At 43.0% G+C, this 18249-nt stretch overlaps 1 protein-coding gene across 2 annotated transcripts in view; it reads right to left on the bottom strand.

Annotated features, from left to right (window-relative positions):
* The window catches only part of LOC106611816 (testican-1), a 332029-nt gene that overhangs the window by 86284 nt on the left and 227496 nt on the right, over nt 1-18249 (bottom strand). For both annotated transcript variants that reach the window (XM_014212411.2, XM_014212410.2), the window contains one exon: nt 15783-15863. In XM_014212411.2, the coding sequence (XP_014067886.1) occupies nt 15783-15863 (81 nt within the window). The remainder of the gene's footprint in view (nt 1-15782; nt 15864-18249) is intronic.

Genomic DNA, 18249 nt, shown 5'->3' with positions numbered 1-18249 from the left:
CGCCTTGTCCAGTTCTCTGACTGCAAGGTTTATTGCATGACCCCAGTCAGTGGATGGGCACAGATGGCACCGAGTAGGCAGGTACAGTTAAGATGAGGGTGACCATGGACAACAAGAGGGGAGGAGGGGACAATGTCATATTTGCCTTTAATTCACTATAACACTGCATATACAGTACTGTCCTTTTCATACTTCCATCTATCCTGTAGCTTAAAATGCATTTATAGATCTGTCTATAGAGAAACATACAACATCTGCTTCTGGTCAAAGTCTCTATTCCAGACTAATGATAAATGTGTTGGGGGAGAAAGGCAGTGGTGTGTAAGTGGCAGGGGAACAGGTTTGTGTGTAGAGTCTAAGGTGAGGTATATTGCAACCATCAGGGTGTGTGTGTGAGTGTATCAGGTCTAACCCTGTCTAGGCTGGCTGTCCATCTGGCAGGCAGCTCTCTGCTGGACGACCCCAGTCACCTTGACCCTCCAATGGGCCGCCAGAGCTCAGAGGCCTGGATGGGACTGGAAGGCTCCAACACACACGTACTGTACACACACACACACACACACACACACACACACACACACACACACACACACACACACACACACACACACACACACACACACACACACACACACACACACACACACACACACACTTTTTTCCTCCGACACACATAAACAGACAGGTTAGGCTAATCATTAAAGCGTTGGTCTATCATGGTCAATGGGCTGTAAAACTGAGAGCTAATTTGATGGCAAAGTTGTTTATCCCTGGTCCTCTTCTCACAGTGAGTGTCTTGCAGAGAAAGATTGTCTGTGCATTGGAGGAGGCCTTCACTTAGTCGATTTCACAAATGAATTGGCAATTTACCTGGCTGAGAGCAGCTCTCTTGTGGCTGTTCATGTTTAGCGCCTATACACTGTCTAAGTGATGTCAATATGTTTCTTCACATCTGTCACACACACACACGTAAGCAGACAACACGCGTAAGCACAGGGAGATGCACACACACAAGATTTTGTACACACAGGAATATGTACGTACACGCACACACACACACGTGGCACCAGTGGTGTAGTGGAAGGTAAACGCAAGTAAACACAGTTTACCCACATTTTGGGGAATAATGCATTGAAAGTATAGGGAGCTTTCTAGAGTATTTTTGTACCACTACAGTACATGGCAGACACACAAACACATTTTTCTCTCTCTCGCTCTATCGCTCTCTGCTATGCTATGCTATGCTATGCTATGCACTATTCAGAATGAGAAAGAAAAGTACATAGAAACCACATATTTCTTCTAACATTGTTGTATTAGTAACAAAGGACCCAAATCCACCCAGTTCAGTTCCCAATATGATGGCTGAAGGCTCTATATGCTTTATTGATTGACCTTGAATATCCTCCCACAGGTGTGCTCTCTGACCCCAGCCACGATGACCCGAGGGAGAGCAGGGCAGGGAGAGACGCCCCTCGGCTACTGTAAGGGTCAGAGATCACAGTGATCACACCGTGGCTTGCACACAAAAATAGCATGAAGTTCTTTCGTCAACTCGTACAATTGGATATGTACAAACTCTAAAGCAGTTCATCATCACTCATCCAAACATATTATTGTACCTACAGTACACCAGATACCCCGATGTTACACTTGACATATTTAGGACAGTCCTCAGCTTCTAATATTTGTAATCCTGTTGTTGTCCAGTGGTTAGTGTGGTCAGAGGAGCTGTAGCATCAGCGTGTTCAGAGTTCATGAGGACTTATCGTGTTTAATAATGCAGTTCCCTGCTTGGCTCTGGCCTCTGAAGCATAACAAACCCTCTAACCTCCCCAAGAGGACCAGGATCATCAACGCCCCCCCTCCCGGAAACAACTGTATGCCGAGGGGAGTGTTCCGAGGGGAGTGTTCTGACCCCAAATGAATAGCTGCTCAGTTGTACGCGGAGTGTGTGTGTATCTGTTAGTCTGTCTGTGCATGCATGCATCGGTGTGTGTGCCTATGTCTGTCACAGCATCCACCATTCCAATCCATTCAGGCATTGCCTCGTGTGTGTGTGTGTGTGTGTGTGTGTGTGTGTGTGTGTGTGTGTGTGCGTGCTGCGTGCATGCGTGCGTGCGTGCGTGTGTGCGTGCATGCATGCATTTGTGTGTTTATGTGTGTGTCCCTGTCCCTTCAGGCTTAGTGTTGTCCCCTCCCTGTGTGTGTCGAGGCTGGCAAGGTTACCGGCAGGGGGGGACGTTAATCCGCCTCTGCTCTCCACTGACACCATCGCCACGGTTTCCTGGCTCCATGGGAACCAGAGAGGGCCGGAGGTGTTGGAGAGTTCTCAGTTAAAAGAGTAAACAGTGTTCCCGGCAAGAGCTGCGGTATTCCATTAAAGAGGAGGGAGCAGAACCACTGAGCCTCTTAGCAGACTGGGCAGAACCTCAGGAAAACAAACACTTTCTGGTCCACAGCTGACTCGTCCTATAGGCTAACCGCGCATAAAGGTATTGATCCAGTTAGTGAGGATAGGAATCATAATGATTGAGATACCTTTAGTCTGACAGGTCAGCTCAACATCAATAAGTCAGATGAAATAACCATTAGCTGGGCTATAAAGCGAGAATAGCATTTATATTACAATTGTTCTTACTAGCATTTATTTTAAAGCCTATTCTTCAAGGCTTAAAAATCCTTCTTTAACCTTTCTATGCCCCTTCATCTACACTGATTTGAAGTGGATTTATACAGGTGACATCAATAAGGGATAATAGCTTTCACCTGGATTCACCTGGTCAGTCTATGTCCTGGAAAGAATTCCTAATGTTTTGTACACAGTGTAATTGGTCTTATTAGCATTTCTATTCAAGCCTTTTGTCTTGGATCCATTACGGCCCACACTAACAGGTTTGGCAACTTCATAATCAGGTATTCTGCTCCCCTCTTCTCCTCCTTTGTCTGTCTGATAGAATGGAATGGCAGCCATTAACAAGGCTGGCCTTGTCCCTGATAGTTGCTTCATGCCACTAGCTGTTTTCTTTTGTTCTCTTTTTGTTGTTGTTGTTTTGAAGAAAGGATTAAATAAATGGGTGCTTGAACTGTTCCCCACAGGACATTTCTGACTGTAATTTAAACAATTTGCTTTACTTTGAGCTTCTGATACGCTAATTAAAAAGGTGTTCTCTTCTTTCTCACCTGGGGGAGAGCGAGAGCGAGGGAGTGAGAGGGAGGAGTAGAAACACAAACAACTTTTTGAAGAAAAGAAAAGCCCCTCTCTCTCTCTCTCTTTTCGTTAGTAGGATGTCCACAGGGTGTGATTCTGTTTGGCCTACAGTAGCCCAGGGTGTGAGGGATGGATGAGGATAAAGGGAGGGAGAGAAGAGGATAAATGATAGAGGGATGAAAGACCAGGGAGAGCCTCTGGGGTAGACGAGCAATTGAACAGAATTAACAGGCAAGAAATGAAATATTGAATCCGTGGTGGTGTAATATTATTCTGCATGTAATTGAAGAATAGCTGAGATAAGCAGAGGGCATTTCAGTCCACATGTCGTAGAGAAAACCAGTGGCTTATGGGGAAATATGTGTCTGATGCAATGAGGAAGCCTCTAGTTCTAACAGAGACAGCGAGAGAGAGAGAGCGTGAGTGAGAGACCGAGAGAGAGCGTGAGAGTGAGAGAGAGATAGAGAGGCCCCAAAGCCCAATTGAAGAGTACTATCACTTTCAAAGCCTGAATATTCATCACTGTCCAACTCTCCTGGAAGCAACATGCACACACATGCACGTACGCACACACACACACACACACACACACACCCACACACACCCACACACCCCTCCACAGACACAGTGGCTTTGCTAGAATATACCGTTTTTTTTCAAGGTTTTGCTCAAAGGAAACCACTTTAAAATAACATTTAACGAATGCAAAATAGATTCTTATAATACATGGCCTTCGGGAGGCAGCTTCAAAGCAAAAGACAAGTTTACACTTCTGAGGGACAGAGGGCACAACTAGTTAATGTAGAGTGATGCTCAACTAGTACACAACTAGGAAATATGACAAAACACATCTGCTTACACAAACACACACATGCACATAGATGCTTTGGTCCCTAGGACACATCTACCTCAGGTGAGATATGAGGGCTGACATTAATAACACACACACACCGCCTGTTGAGTTGGCTGTAATCGTTTGTCACAGTAGAGTTATAGGCCCACATTTATAACCATCATAACGGGCAGAAGAGAACCTCTTACATATTTGAAGAGGGAGAGATGTCACATCCCCTGGGACACATGATATTGCAGTATGATGAACGGCAGAATACATACACACATGAACGTACACACACACACACACACACACACACACACACACACACACACACACACACACACACACACACACACACACACACACACACACACACACACACACACACACACACACACGGCTTATTGGCTCTGTTAGAATAACATGCCATTTCATTAAATCAAACGTCTCCACTACCGTTGGGTGGTATATCTTATATACTGTATACCATTGAAACTATTTCAATAAATCTGAATATGTGGAGCTAATTTTTAAGTAAATACCTGCAGTCAACTTGTGCAATACATTAGGAGATAAAGCAGATCACGTTCTTCATTTCACCTGTCACATTATTTTACATTATGAAGCTTAGCGTAGTTCCACAGAACATTTGAGCCAGTCACGTGTTTGTTTGTAAATAGCAAAACATGAGAAAGCGGGAGCTGGTGAGTACAGCTGTGTATTTGGTTTAACTGGCTTGTTAGCCATGGCCGGTTACAGGCATAGACGACATTGGGGCCCCCAAACAAAAAAAACTCAGTCAGGGTCTCAACTTACTATTGAGAGTAAGAATAGTATTATACACCAGGTGCATAAGCAGTTTTTCTCTTGTTATGTCAGTCACTGACAGTCACTCAATTAACCATGTCAGCTAACACTTTCTAGATTGGTAGTTAGTCTAGCCAGCTATCTAAACTTGTAGTGATCATGGCCAAATGCTGACTGGGCAGGCAGGGCATTTGCCCAGAGGCCCTGACCTCAAGGGGGCCCACATTGATTTTGTTATTTATTGTCACTCAGATATCATAGTAACATGGCATACCATTGCAAAATGTGTAGAATTGCAGGAAATTAGCTTTGAAACTGAATTAATTTTCTCTCTGCCCATGTCAAAATTAATAGAATTTAATGAAATGTGTTATAAAATTGCAACGTTTTCTTTCTGCCCATGGCAAAATGTGTAGAATTGCAGGAAATGCACTTTAAAAACTAAAAATGTTCTCTCCAACACCTAGAGGGGGCCACTAAAATGTTTTGCCGCAAGGTGGGGGCACCCAACCAAATCTCACTTAGTGCCCCCAAAAGGCTAGAGCCGGGCCCTCTAGTTAGCTAAGTAAGTGGCTGAATTAAAATGGAGATGGGCATCATATTGTGTTAGCTTTCTGCCGTGTTTGAGAAGTCAAAGCTCTTTGGATGAGTTATTGTACAGATGCCACTGCTATCTTGATTTCCTTGTGTTTTTTATCTTCTGTTCTCGGCCAGTCAGTCTGCTCCTCCAGACTGACGGGCTCCTCCAAGCAGAGCAGGCAGGCCCATTTCCCTAGCGGCTCCAGACTCCACACAGACACAGCGTGTACACATGCTGACTCCAGAGCCAGTACTGTTCAAAACTTTGTTCATTTGCATAATGTCTCTCGTTCACATTTGCTTGTAAATGTCCAAACTCACCAAAAATGACATCTGGACATGAGAGAAGGTGACACACACGTCTGGCGAGTTGCAGGCACCGAGCTCCAGCGTGATGACTCAACCACGATTTAGGACATTGTCCGTATGGCTGACCATATGTGGTCTATCACAAGAGTCAAACACCCCTTATCTGTGGCTTTCTCCGGGGTGTGACGTTCCCACAGGCCCCTGGGAGTACAGACACTGTTGGAGGAGTGAATTAACTGATCTTGTTTGGTTTGTTTCAAGAGGTTTGTAAAGAGCTTCAAACATTGATGTGTTCTATTGTGCCGTAAGTGCTATGGGTTTCTTTACTGTGTTCATCTGTTTGTTGGAAGGCGAACAGTTCAAAGAGGGAGCAACACAGACGTAAGCTCCTATCCTTTAAATAAGAGTTGTAATGATTAGATCCAAGAATGCGTGTGATGTTTAATAATGCCTTTTGTTTATTGTTTTGACAAAGCAAAGTGATTTTAATTAGACGATGGGAGATACTGAGAGTTGGCGCTCTGGGAAGAAAAAAAGATGGGCTGAAACTGTTCATGGAGACTCTGTTTTTACGTATGAGAATCCTGTATCCGTAAGCCTCCTGTGTGTATTAGACACAGTATTGTCTCTTGGAGGTTATTCTGAAGAGACATATAACCACGTTAGTGTTAGCCTATCAGTGATGGTCATTAACTCTGTTGTATTGTGTAATCTATTCCATGTACACTGGAATTGTTTGAGTGTCAATTATTTAGTGACTAATAAATCGTATACGTTTATTTGTGAAAATGCATTAATCGTTTTAAAGAGTAATTCTTTGATTTGACTTTGCATTTATAATTTAGTAGGTCTATTGGTATATGTTATCTACCCTCTACACATAGCATTCCATTATGCATAGGTCCTAACTACATCTATGGCTAAGATAGACTTGATCAATTAAAGCTTAGAGTATGATTGCAATAGACAGCTCATAATTCCCATAAGCCTCTTAATAATCACATAAAGGTATCTTAGAACAAATGTAATTCTAGTATCCGAGTGTTGATGCGCAGACTTGCAAGCTGGCTCGATTCATTGGTATACGTTTATGCCCTATAGCCATATAGTCAGATTGATGAATGTAGTTTAATATTATTCAACATAATTTTAACCTCCTACACCTATATACAGTGGGGAGAACAAGTATTTGATACACTGCCGATTTTGCAGGTTTTCCTACTTACAAAGCATGTAGAGATCTGTAATTTTTATCATAGGTACACTTCAACTGTGAGAGACGGAATCTAAAACTAAAATCCAGAAAATCACATTGTATGATTTTTAAGTAAATAATTTGCATTTTATTGCATGACATAAGTATTTGATACATCAGAAAAGCAGAACTTAATATTTGGTACAGAAACCTTTGTTTGCAATTACAGAGATCATATGTTTCCTGTAGTTCTTGACCAGGTTTGTACACACTGCAGCAGGGATTTTGGCCCACTCCTCCATACAGACCTTCTCCAGATCCTTCAGGTTTCAGGGCTGTCGCTGGGCAATACGGACTTTCAGCTCCTTCCAAAGATTTTCTATTGGGTTCAGGTCTGGAGACTGGCTAGGGCACTCCAGGACCTTGAGATGCTTCTTACGGAGCCACTCCTTAGTTGCCCTGGCTGTGTGTTTCGGGTCGTTGTCATGCTGGAAGACCGAGCCACGACCCATCTCGCGATACATGACCCCATCCATCCTCCCCTCAATACGGTGCAGTCGTCCTGTCCCCTTTGCAGAAAAGCATCCCCAAAGAATGATGTTTCCACCTCTATGCTTCACGGTTGAGATGGTGTTCTTGGGGTTGTACTCATCCTTCTTCTTCCTCCAAACACGGCGAGTGGAGTTTAGACCAAAAAGCTCTATTTTTGTCTCATCAGACCACATGACCTTCTCCCATTCCTCCTCTGGATCATCCAGATGGTCATTGGCAAACTTCAGACGGGCCTGGACATGCGCTGGCTTGAGCAGGGGGACCTTGCGTGCGCTGCAGGATTTTAATCCATGACAGCATTGTGTGTTACTAATGGTTTTCTTTGAGACTGTGGTCCCAGCTCTCTTCAGGTCATTGACCAGGTCCTGCCGTGTAGTTCTGGGCTGATCCCTCACCTTCCTCATGATCATTGATGCCCCACGAGGTGAGATCTTGCATGGAGCCCCAGACTGAGGGTGATTGACCATCATCTTGAACTTCTTCCATTTTCTAATAATTGCGCCAACAGTTGTTGCCTTCTCACCAAGCTGCTTGCCTATTGTCCTGTAGCCCATCCCAGCCTTGTGCAGGTCTACAATTTTATCCCTGATGTCCTTACACAGCTCTCTGGTCTTGGCCATTGTGGAGAGGTTGGAGTCTATTTGATTGAGTGTGTGGACAGGTGTCCTTTATACAGGTAACGAGTTCAAACAGGTGCAGTTAATACAGGTAATGAGTGGAGAACAGGAGGGCTTCTTAAAGAAAAACTAACAGGTCTGTGAGAGCCGGAATTCTTACTGGTTGGTAGGTGATCAAATACTTATGTCATGCAATAAAATGCAAATTAATTACTTAAAAATCATACAATGTGATTATCTGGATTTTTGTTTTAGATTCCGTCTCTCACAGTTGAAGTGTACCTATGATAAAAATTCCAGACCTCTACATGCTTTGTAAGTTGGAAAACCTGCAAAATCGGCAGTGTTTCAAATACTTGTTCTCCCCACTGTATGTATAACTTTATGAGCTGGATTGCCTGTCTTGGCATTTAATTTATTTTTGTTTGTGCTCATTAGCATATTTAGCTATTAGCCTCTATGGAAATGTTTTATTACTTGTGCTAATGTTGTTAGCATTCTGGTAATAGACACTCAATGGGCTTTTTTGTGTTTTTAGTGACCCCTTGTGTACTAAACCGGTAATACTGTAAATCCTGGGATGAGAAAAATACGGTATGACGAAATGAAAATCTGAATACCGCACAACTCTAATAACCACCCTTGTTGTGTGGACCGTAAACACACAAGGTCAAAGGGCAGCGAATCATATAGGAACGGATGATGTAATTTACCTAGAAGGCCTTGCAAGGGTGGGTCAGAGTGAGTGAAGGGAGCGTTACAGCGTTTCACTAATTAACAGTTGAGTTGAGGTATTTTACTGTCTTAACGAGAAGACAAGTTGTAGACCCCTGGCTCTGACTAGCTCTGTAGTCTGGGCTCCAGTGCTGGGTGAAGGCTGAGTGAAGGCTGGGTGAAGGCTGGGTGAAGGCTCAGTGAAGTCTGGGTGAAGGCTCAGTGAAGGCTCAGTGAAGGCTGGGTGAAGGCTGGGTGAAGGCTGGGTGAAGGCTGTTTGACTGTAAGTGTTGCAGTGAAAGTGAAGGTTAGCTGTGTTCTTATTACACACAGAGCTTGGATCTATGATCCTTCAGCTCTCTACAACTACCTTAGAGAAATAACGTGACCCCAGAACACACACCAATTACCTCTCCGTGTGTGTGTGTGTGTTTATGTGTGTGTGCATTTGTGTGCGTGCGTGTGTGTGTGCGTGTGTGTGTGAGTGTTTGTGACAGCTTAACACCTGACTCCTGACTCTTCTAGTCATCCTTTAATATTCAAATTCTCCAGGAACACACACACTGATGCAAGATGAGGACCTGTCTGCGTAGGCTGTGTTCAGACCATAGCCTTTTCCTCAGTGTCAGATATAATTGCCCAGCGAGGTTGTGTTTTCTGTATGGCTGCCAACATCTGATGTTCTCTCTCTAGAGTGCAATCCATTTATCTGATCCATGGTGTGTGTGCGTGTGTTAGTGCAGTTGCAGTTTTGTACACTGCAATCTAGAACCTAAAAAGGTTCTTTTCTACTTTTAAGAACCCTTTTGGTTCCAGGTAGAACCTTTTCTACAGCGGGTTCTACATGGAACCCAAAAGGGTTCTACCTGGAACTCAAAAGGGTTCTACCTGGAACCAAAAAGGGTTATTTATGGGGACAGCCGAAGCACCCATTTGGAACCCTTTTTTCTAAGAGTGTATGTGCCTGCATGTGTGTCGGTACATAAACTATAAATCCATGTCCCCCTGAATATGTCTGTGTGTGAGTGACACACACTTCTTCATGTCTGCTTCTGGAATATATTTTCCTTATTCATCTTTGTCTGTCTCTTTGTCTGAACGTGCCAAATAATGCTGTTTGTCCTGTCTGTCTGCACTCTGCCCTCCCTCCTGGTGTTAAGTGGCCCTGACTCTTTGCATGCGCGTCTAGTTCCAGTCACAACACAGCAGTGCACCCTGGGAGAGCTTCCTATTGAAGAGCAGCAGGCTGACATACTGTCTGGGATGCAACATACAGAAGTAGGAGTCAACAGGGGTCGCACCCAAAGCACTGTGGCAGGCAACATCTGGAATCACTGCCTGTGTCCCACTGAGCCCTCCAGTTTCCATTTGCCATGTGTTAAACAGGACCAGAGCGGCTGAGCTATGGCAGAGCTGTGAGCCAGAGGCCATTCTGACTCGGGCTGTATGTTTTTCCTCCAGAGACAGTCCTGGGGTTTCAGCCACCGCCATTCTGGCTCCCACAATCACTCTAGTTGCAGAGCACTGATCAACAGCCATTATGAATTCTGTCCGGAATGATTGTTTACTTTTGGGGGGGGGGGGGTTCTTTCTCTCTCTATTTCTCTTTGACTTTTTACACATTTTGTTGTGTTACAGCCTGAATTTAAAATGTATTAAATTGAGATTTGTGTCACTGTCCTACACACATACCCCATCATTTCAAAGTAGAATTATGTTTCTAGATTTTTGGTTTTTACAAAATAATAAAAAATGAAAAGCTGAACTATCTTGAGTCAATAAGTATTCAACCCCTTTGTTATGACAAGCCTAAATAAGTTCAGGAGTAACAAGTCACATAATACGTTGCATGGACACACACTGTTTCAATAATAGTGTTTGACATGACTTTTGAATGACTACCTCGTCTCTGTACCCCACACATACAATTATCTGTAAGGTCCCTCAGTCGAGCAATGAATTTCAAACACAGATTCAACCACAAAGACCAGCGAGGTTTTCCAATGCCTCACAAAGAAGGGCACCTATTGGTAGATGGGTAAAAATAAAAGCAGACCTTGAATATCATTGAGCATGGTGAAGTTATTAATTACACTTTGGATAGTGTATCAATACACCAGTCACAACGAATATACAGAAGTCCTTCCTAACTCAGTTGCCGGAAAGGAAGGAAACCGCTCATGAATTTTACCATGAGGACAATGGTGACATTAAAACAGTTACAGAGTTTAATGGTTGTGATAAGAGAAAACTGAGGATGGATCAACAACATTGTAGTTACTCCACAATACTAACCTTAAATGACAGAGTGAAAAGAAGGAAGCCTGTACATAATAAAAATATTCCAAAACATGCATCCTGTTTGCAACAAGGCAATAAAGTAAAACTGCAAAAAAGGTGGCAAAGCAATTAACTTTTTGTCCTGAATACAAAGCATTGGGGTAAATCCAACACAACACATCACTGAGTACCACTCTTCATATTTTCAAGCATTGTGGTGGCTGCATCATGTTATGGGTATGCTTGTCATCGGCAAGGACTAGGGAGTTTTTTAGGATAAAAAGAAATGGAATAGCGCTAAGAACATACAAGATGAAAACCTGGTTCAGTCTGCTTTCCAACAGACACTGGGAGACAAATTCACCTTTCAGCAGGACAATAACCTAAACCCCAAGGCCAAATATGCACTGGAGTTTCTTACCAAGACGACATTGAATGTTCCTGAGTGGCCTAGTTACAGTTTTGACTTAAATCGGCTTGAAAATGGCTGTTTAGCAATGATCAACAACCAACTTGACAGAGCTTGAAGAATTTTTAAATTAATAATGTGCAAATATTGCAAAATCCTGGTGTGCAAAGCTCTTAGAGACTTACCCAGAAAGACTCACAGCTGTAATTGTGGCCAAAGGTGATTCTAACATGTATAGACTCAAGGGTGTGAATACTTATGTAAATTAGATATTTCTGTATTTCATTCTCAATGAATTTGCAAAAAAATCTAAAAACATGTTTTCACTTTGTCATTATGGGGTATTATGTGTACATGGGTGAGAAAAAAAATCTGTTTAATCCATTTTGAATTTCAGGCTGTAACACAACAAAATGTTGAATAAGTCAAGGGGTATGCATACTTTCTGAAGGGGCTGGTGAACCGTCAGTTTTTTTTGTAGGGGTGTGGGGCATCGGCGGGTTCTATGTACAGTACAGTGGACAGGGAGGGGAGCTTGGTTCAAACTTTCCTGGTCCATTAAAATGAAATAAAGTTTGTATTTTAATTATGTAGCTATTAGGCCAATAAAGGTATTTTTAAGACAAAAAAATTGTTCTCTCTGGAAGGAGTGGGGTGAAAGGTCATTCATATTAAAAGCCCAATTATTGTCTGTGAGGCGTCTCCGCATTGGCCTAAATAAACCAGGAAGTTCCATCAAATATTCAACAAGGTCTTGGATTTGCTCCTCTGTTCTGTCTCTGTCTGTCTGTTCTGTCTGTTCTGCCTGCCCGTCTGTTCTGTCTATTCTGTCTGTTCTGCCTGTCTGTTCGTCTGTCTGCCTGTCTGCCTGTTCTGTCTATATCCTTCCTTATTTTTCTCTCTGTCATGCCTCACTTTACTGCAGTCTCACTGTCTGTCCGTGTGTCTCTGTCTGTGTGTCTGTATGTGTGAATAACTGAATAACTGACCCATTTGTTTGAGTGTATACCACATGCAGCAGTCTGTTCCAACCCATTAGGGACTTTCTCTCTCTTGTCTTTGAAGCCTTTGAGTGATATCGGTTGAATGTCAATTCACAAGACAAAGGTAACCCAGGAAAAAGACAGAAGCGAAGACAACACACACACACACCACAACGCACACACACACACACACACACACACACACACACACACACACACACACACACACACACACACACACACACACACACACACACACACACACACACACACACACACACACACACAGACACAGACACACACAGACAGACACAAACACAACCCCCATATCCCCCTCCACACACCCAAACACACACACACCCTCTGATTAAAGATGGTCGTGACCGGGATGTTCTAATCATTAGTGTCTAGCCCGCCCCCCTGTAGTGAAACAAGCAGGATAGAGGATAGCCATGTAAAGGCCTGAAATTCAAAGAACCCTGCGAAAATAAATGAGCCTGATAAGTATTCTCCGCCATGTTCTGTGTAATGCATCTGACAGATAGGTTTCTGAAGAACCACGAGAGCCGGGAGCTAAAAGGCATCTCTTTCATGTTAGCATACACACACATGCAGATATTACTGGTGAGATACACTACTGTTCAAAAGTTTGAGGTCACTTAGAAATGTCCTTGTTTTGAAGGAAAAGCAATTTTTTGGTCCATGAAAATAACATCAAATTGATCAGAAATACAGTGTAGACATTGTTAATGTTGTAAATGACTATTGTTGCTGGAAATGGCTGATTTTAATGGAATATCTACATAGGCGTACAGAGGCCTATTATCAGCAACCATCACTCCTGTGTTCCAATGGCACGTTGTGTTAGCTAATCCAAGTTTATAATTTTAAAAGGCTAATTGATCATTAGAAAACCCTTTCGCAATTTTGTTAGCACAGCTAACAGGTTGTCCTGATTAAAGAAGCAATAAAACTATCCTTCTTTAGACTAGTTGAGTATCTGGAGCATCAGCATTTGTGGGTTCGATTACAGGCTCAAAATGGCCAGAAACAAATAACTTTCTTTTGAAACTTGTCAGTTTATTCTTGTTCTGAGAAATTAAGACTATTCCATGCGATAAATTGCCAAGAAACTGACGATCTCGTACAACGCTGTGTACTACTCCCTTCACAGAACAGCGCAAACTGGCTCTAACCAGAATAGAAAGAGGAGTGGGAGGCCCCAGTGCACAACTGAGCAAGAGGACAAGTACATTAGAGTGTCTAGTTTGAGAAACAGACGCCTCACAAGTCCTCAACTGGCAGCATCATTAAATAGTACCCTCAAAACACCAGTCTCAACGTCAACAGTGAAGAGGCGACTCCAGGATGCTGGCCTTCTAGGCAGAGTTCCTCTGTCCAGTGTCTGTGTTCTTTTGCACATCTTAATCTTTTCTTTTTATTGGCCAGTCGGAGATATGGCTTTTTCTTTGCAACTCTGCCTAGAAGGCCAGCATCCCAGAGTTGCCTCTTCACTGTTGACGTTGAGACTGGTGTTTTGCGGGTACTATTTAATGAAGCTGCCAGTTGAGGACTTGTGAGGCATCTGTTTCTCAAACTAGACAGTCTAATGTACTTGTCCTCTTGCTCAGTTGTTTACCGGGGCCTCCCTCTTTCAGAAACAAGCACATTTCTATGTGACCCAAAACTTTTTAATGGTAGTGTATGTGCAAGTTCCACTAAATTAAATACTGCATATTTTACATTCCAGAAATAAAATAAATGTAATCTAATTAAATGTTTTAAATTAAATTGTCTATGCACACAACATTACTGAGAGCATGTCAGCCCACTGTACCTACACCAGGTTGCTTAGGGAACCTCAGCCCACGCTAAGACACCATACGATACAAATGTCACATCTGAAAGATTCTTTCCCTATGTTATTACATGCTAAACACTCCACACTGCTATGAGGATTTTTGCCTCCGCCAGTTCGTGCTACTTTAAAGGTGCTGTGCAGTCATTTTTATCTCAATATCAAATCATTTCTAGGTAACAATTAAGTACTTTACTGTGATTGTTTTCAAAACAAAATTCTCCAAAATAAGCAAAAATTGTTTCTTAGCAAAGAGCAATTTCTCAAGCAAGAATTTGGATTGGACTGTCTGGAAGTGGTCTGAGTGGGGAGGGGAAAACTGAAAACTAGCTGTTATTTGCAGATAGGTTTGGAACAATCTTTCTTATTGGCCTATTAACTAATTTCTTGTCTGGTGATGTCACCTGGCAGGCCAAAACTCCATCCCACCAAACAGCTCTTACACTAAAAGAGCATTATTATAATTTTCACAATTTCACAGTATTATTCCAACCTCATAGTGTGGCAATATACAGTGAGCTCCAAAAGTATTGGAACAGTGACATTTTTGTTGTTGTTTTGGCTCTATCCTCCAACACTTTGGATTTGAAATGTGTGCTAGGAATATGGGACCAAATACTAAACTTTTGACTACACATATAAGTAAATTTGTCCCAATACTTTTGGTCCCCTAAAATCGGGGGACTGTGTACAAAAAGTCCTGTAATTTCTAAAAGTTTCACCCGATATGAATGAAAATACCCTCAGATTATAGCTGACAGTCTGCACTTTAACCCCATATTCATTGCATCATTTCAAATCCAAAGTGCTGGAGTAAAGAGTCAAAGCAACAACAAAAATGTCACTGTCCCAATACTTTTGGAGCTCACTGTATATAAAAGACAGGTAAATCACGTTTTTGACTGCACTGAGCCTTTAATTCTCCATGTTAGTCCCTGCTTTCATGTTAGCCTTGACTAACACGCTACATTACTACCTTTATGTTAGCTTCCGCTAACGCACCATAATACTGCTTTCATGTTAGCTTTGGCTAACACGTTACTTTATTACCTACATGTTAGCTTCTGCTAATACACCATCCTACTGCTTTCATGTTAGCCTTGGCTAACCCGCTACATTTAGCCTACGCTATCACACCACTCCTTTGATCCTCCAGTGAGAATTAGCTACACTGCAAGTTTATCTACCACAGATGACAGCCGTGGGCTGAGGTTATCACACACACACTCACAGAGAGAGACAACACCTGAAAGCTCTACTGGCAAGTCATGACACAGCCTAAAGAGCTCTAAACAGCACCTGAAATAGAGATTTCAGTTTACAGAATATTCCTGTTTTCTTTTATTTCACCCACATGCCGATTAAAATCACTTCTCCACCGAGGACAGACTGACTGCATCAGTGTGAATGGCTGATGATGTAGAACTCACCCTCCTCTGTTCTCCTCTTCCCTGGGTTGGAGTGGACTTTGGTTCCAGGTTCCCCATGTCTCCCGGGCCTCGCCTCTGTCTCTGTGAAGCCAACACAACCAGCGGAACCATCAGAACCATTTCAGCCATCAGAACCATTCACAACCATCACAACCATCAGAACCATCACAAACAACCATCACAACCATCAGTCATCAGAACCATCACAACCATTACAGCCATCAGAACCATTCACAACCATCACAACCATCAGAACCATAACAACCATTAGCAAAGAAAGATACAAAAGAACTGATATACTGTTATCACCCAAAATGCAACGAAGGGGGAAAAAATGCATCCAAAACTGCACACCAACCCATAACCAAAGCACACAATACACATCCACACACACACACACCAATCCCTCAAACCCAGCAGACATGGATGGCATTAGCAAAGCCTTAGGGCTAAATACGGATCGAGCGGAACTAGCGAACAAACAGAACGATGTGGTGAGTTTTTCATCTGGCGCTGTGGCACCGGCATTAACGAGTTGTGATGATTTAATCTCCTAATTCATTCCAGACTGTTATTTATTAGGCAGTGGGCTTTTTACGAGGCGCTGACAGATCCCCTCTTATTCTTTATCCTTCACTCTCTCCCCTGAGGCCCGAAATAAATGCACAGACGATTTATGAGAAACGGATGGAGAGAACAAAAGGAAGAAGGGGGGAGGAGAGGAGAGTGGCACAGGAGTGTGGAAGGGCAGTGCTGGTTAAGGTCTATGGCCAGGGGTCCCAGGAAACAGCTGACTCGTATAGGCTACACTACGCCAATTTTTATATTTACTCTCTTCCTCTAACTCTCTCTCTTTCATCCTCCAATTTCCATTCTTTGCCCAGCCTCTATTTGTTTCTTCAGTCTTCTATTTATTTTTCTCATTACAGCCAGTCGCTTTGTAGTCCCCAACTTCATCTCCAGAAGTTCTCTATTTTCTCTCCCTCTTCGGCCTGTTCCCTCACTCTCCCTCCTATCGCTACAGTGATATTATTCTTCCTCCTCTTCCTCTCTCTCTACAGTGAAATATTACTCTGCTCTCTCGCTCGTTGTCTCTATGCCCTTCACTGTCACTCAGACATCCTGGCATTTGGCCCGATGGCGTAATCCTTGCCAAAAAACTATGGGGAAAATACCTCTGGCCATTACTCAGACATTTATTCACCTTGATTCTCTATCTCCTGTTTTTGCATTGGGTAGGAGAAAAGGGGAGAGAAGGGGAGGAGTGGAAGAGACAAATAAACGAGAGGAAAGGAGGAGAGGAAGAGGGTAGCAGGAGAGGAGTGGAAAAGAGGATAAGAGTAGGAGACAAAGGAGGGGAGAAGGAGAGGAGAAGGTGATCTACCTATTCTCTCTCTCGGAGGCCAGTTGTAAACCACTCAGGTTATGTGTGTTCATCTGATCCTCTCTCTGTCTGTTGTGTTGTTTACACTCTGTGTTAAAACAGCAAGTGCAGCAGCACTTCTACACCATCCACCCTGTTGTTCATTTTGGTTTGGGGTTTTGCTTGTTGTTGGTTTTTGTTTTCCCATTGCAAATTGATTGCGCTGCACTACACTGTAAAAATCAATTTCATCACTGCTGCAGTACTTCTCCACCGAACCCTCTCTGCTACAGTACTGTATGTCCCTTCCATCCCTGCCTCCCTCCCTCCATCTCTGTTATGTTCCCTCCATCCCTCCACCTCATACTCATCTCTCTCTCTTTAAAAAGGAATTAAATTACTTAGCAGACATGATTGGGCAGTTTGGGCTGCGAGAACATAAATTGCTAATACCATTGGTGTGTGTGTACGTAGCGACCTGAATTCAGTGAGTGTGTGTTAGTGATAGATCATGCAGAGCGGGCTAGATAACAGCTCAGGTCACTGCTGTTGATACAGAAACCTATTAAAGTCTGTAATCAATGAGTGGCGAGAGCCTGGAGAGCAACACCACAACCCTCAGCGCATTAAAATGAAATTAGATAGTTGTTCTCCACTCAGCTCCCGCTCTGTTTAATACATCTCAAAGCCTCTCATAGACCTGTGGAGCAGGTCTTGTCTGTTGTCCTCTCTCTCTCCCTCTTAAACAGGAAGTACCCGTGGTAAGGACTGTTCAACACTGGTCTGACCAATCGAAATCTACGCTTCAAGATTGTTTTGATCACACGGACTGGGATATGTTCAGGGTTGCCTCTGAGAATTGTATTGACATATACACTGACTCGGTGACTGAGTTAATCAGGAAGTGCATAGAGGATGTTGTTCTCACTGTGACGAATAGAAATTATCCAAACCAAAAACCATCGATAGATGGGAACATTCGTTCAAAACTGAAAGCGCAAAGCAATGCATTGAACCCCGGTAAGGTGACTGGGAACATGGACGAGTACAAACAGTCCAACTATGCCCTCCGTAAGTCAATCAAACAGACAAAACGTCAGTACA

The sequence above is a fragment of the Salmo salar genome, chromosome ssa09 (genome assembly GCF_905237065.1).
Source record: "Salmo salar chromosome ssa09, Ssal_v3.1, whole genome shotgun sequence".
Classification (NCBI taxonomy): Eukaryota; Metazoa; Chordata; class Actinopteri; order Salmoniformes; family Salmonidae; genus Salmo; species Salmo salar.
The sequence above is the reverse complement of the archived record's forward strand: the minus strand, read 5'-3'. Positions and strand labels throughout refer to the sequence as shown.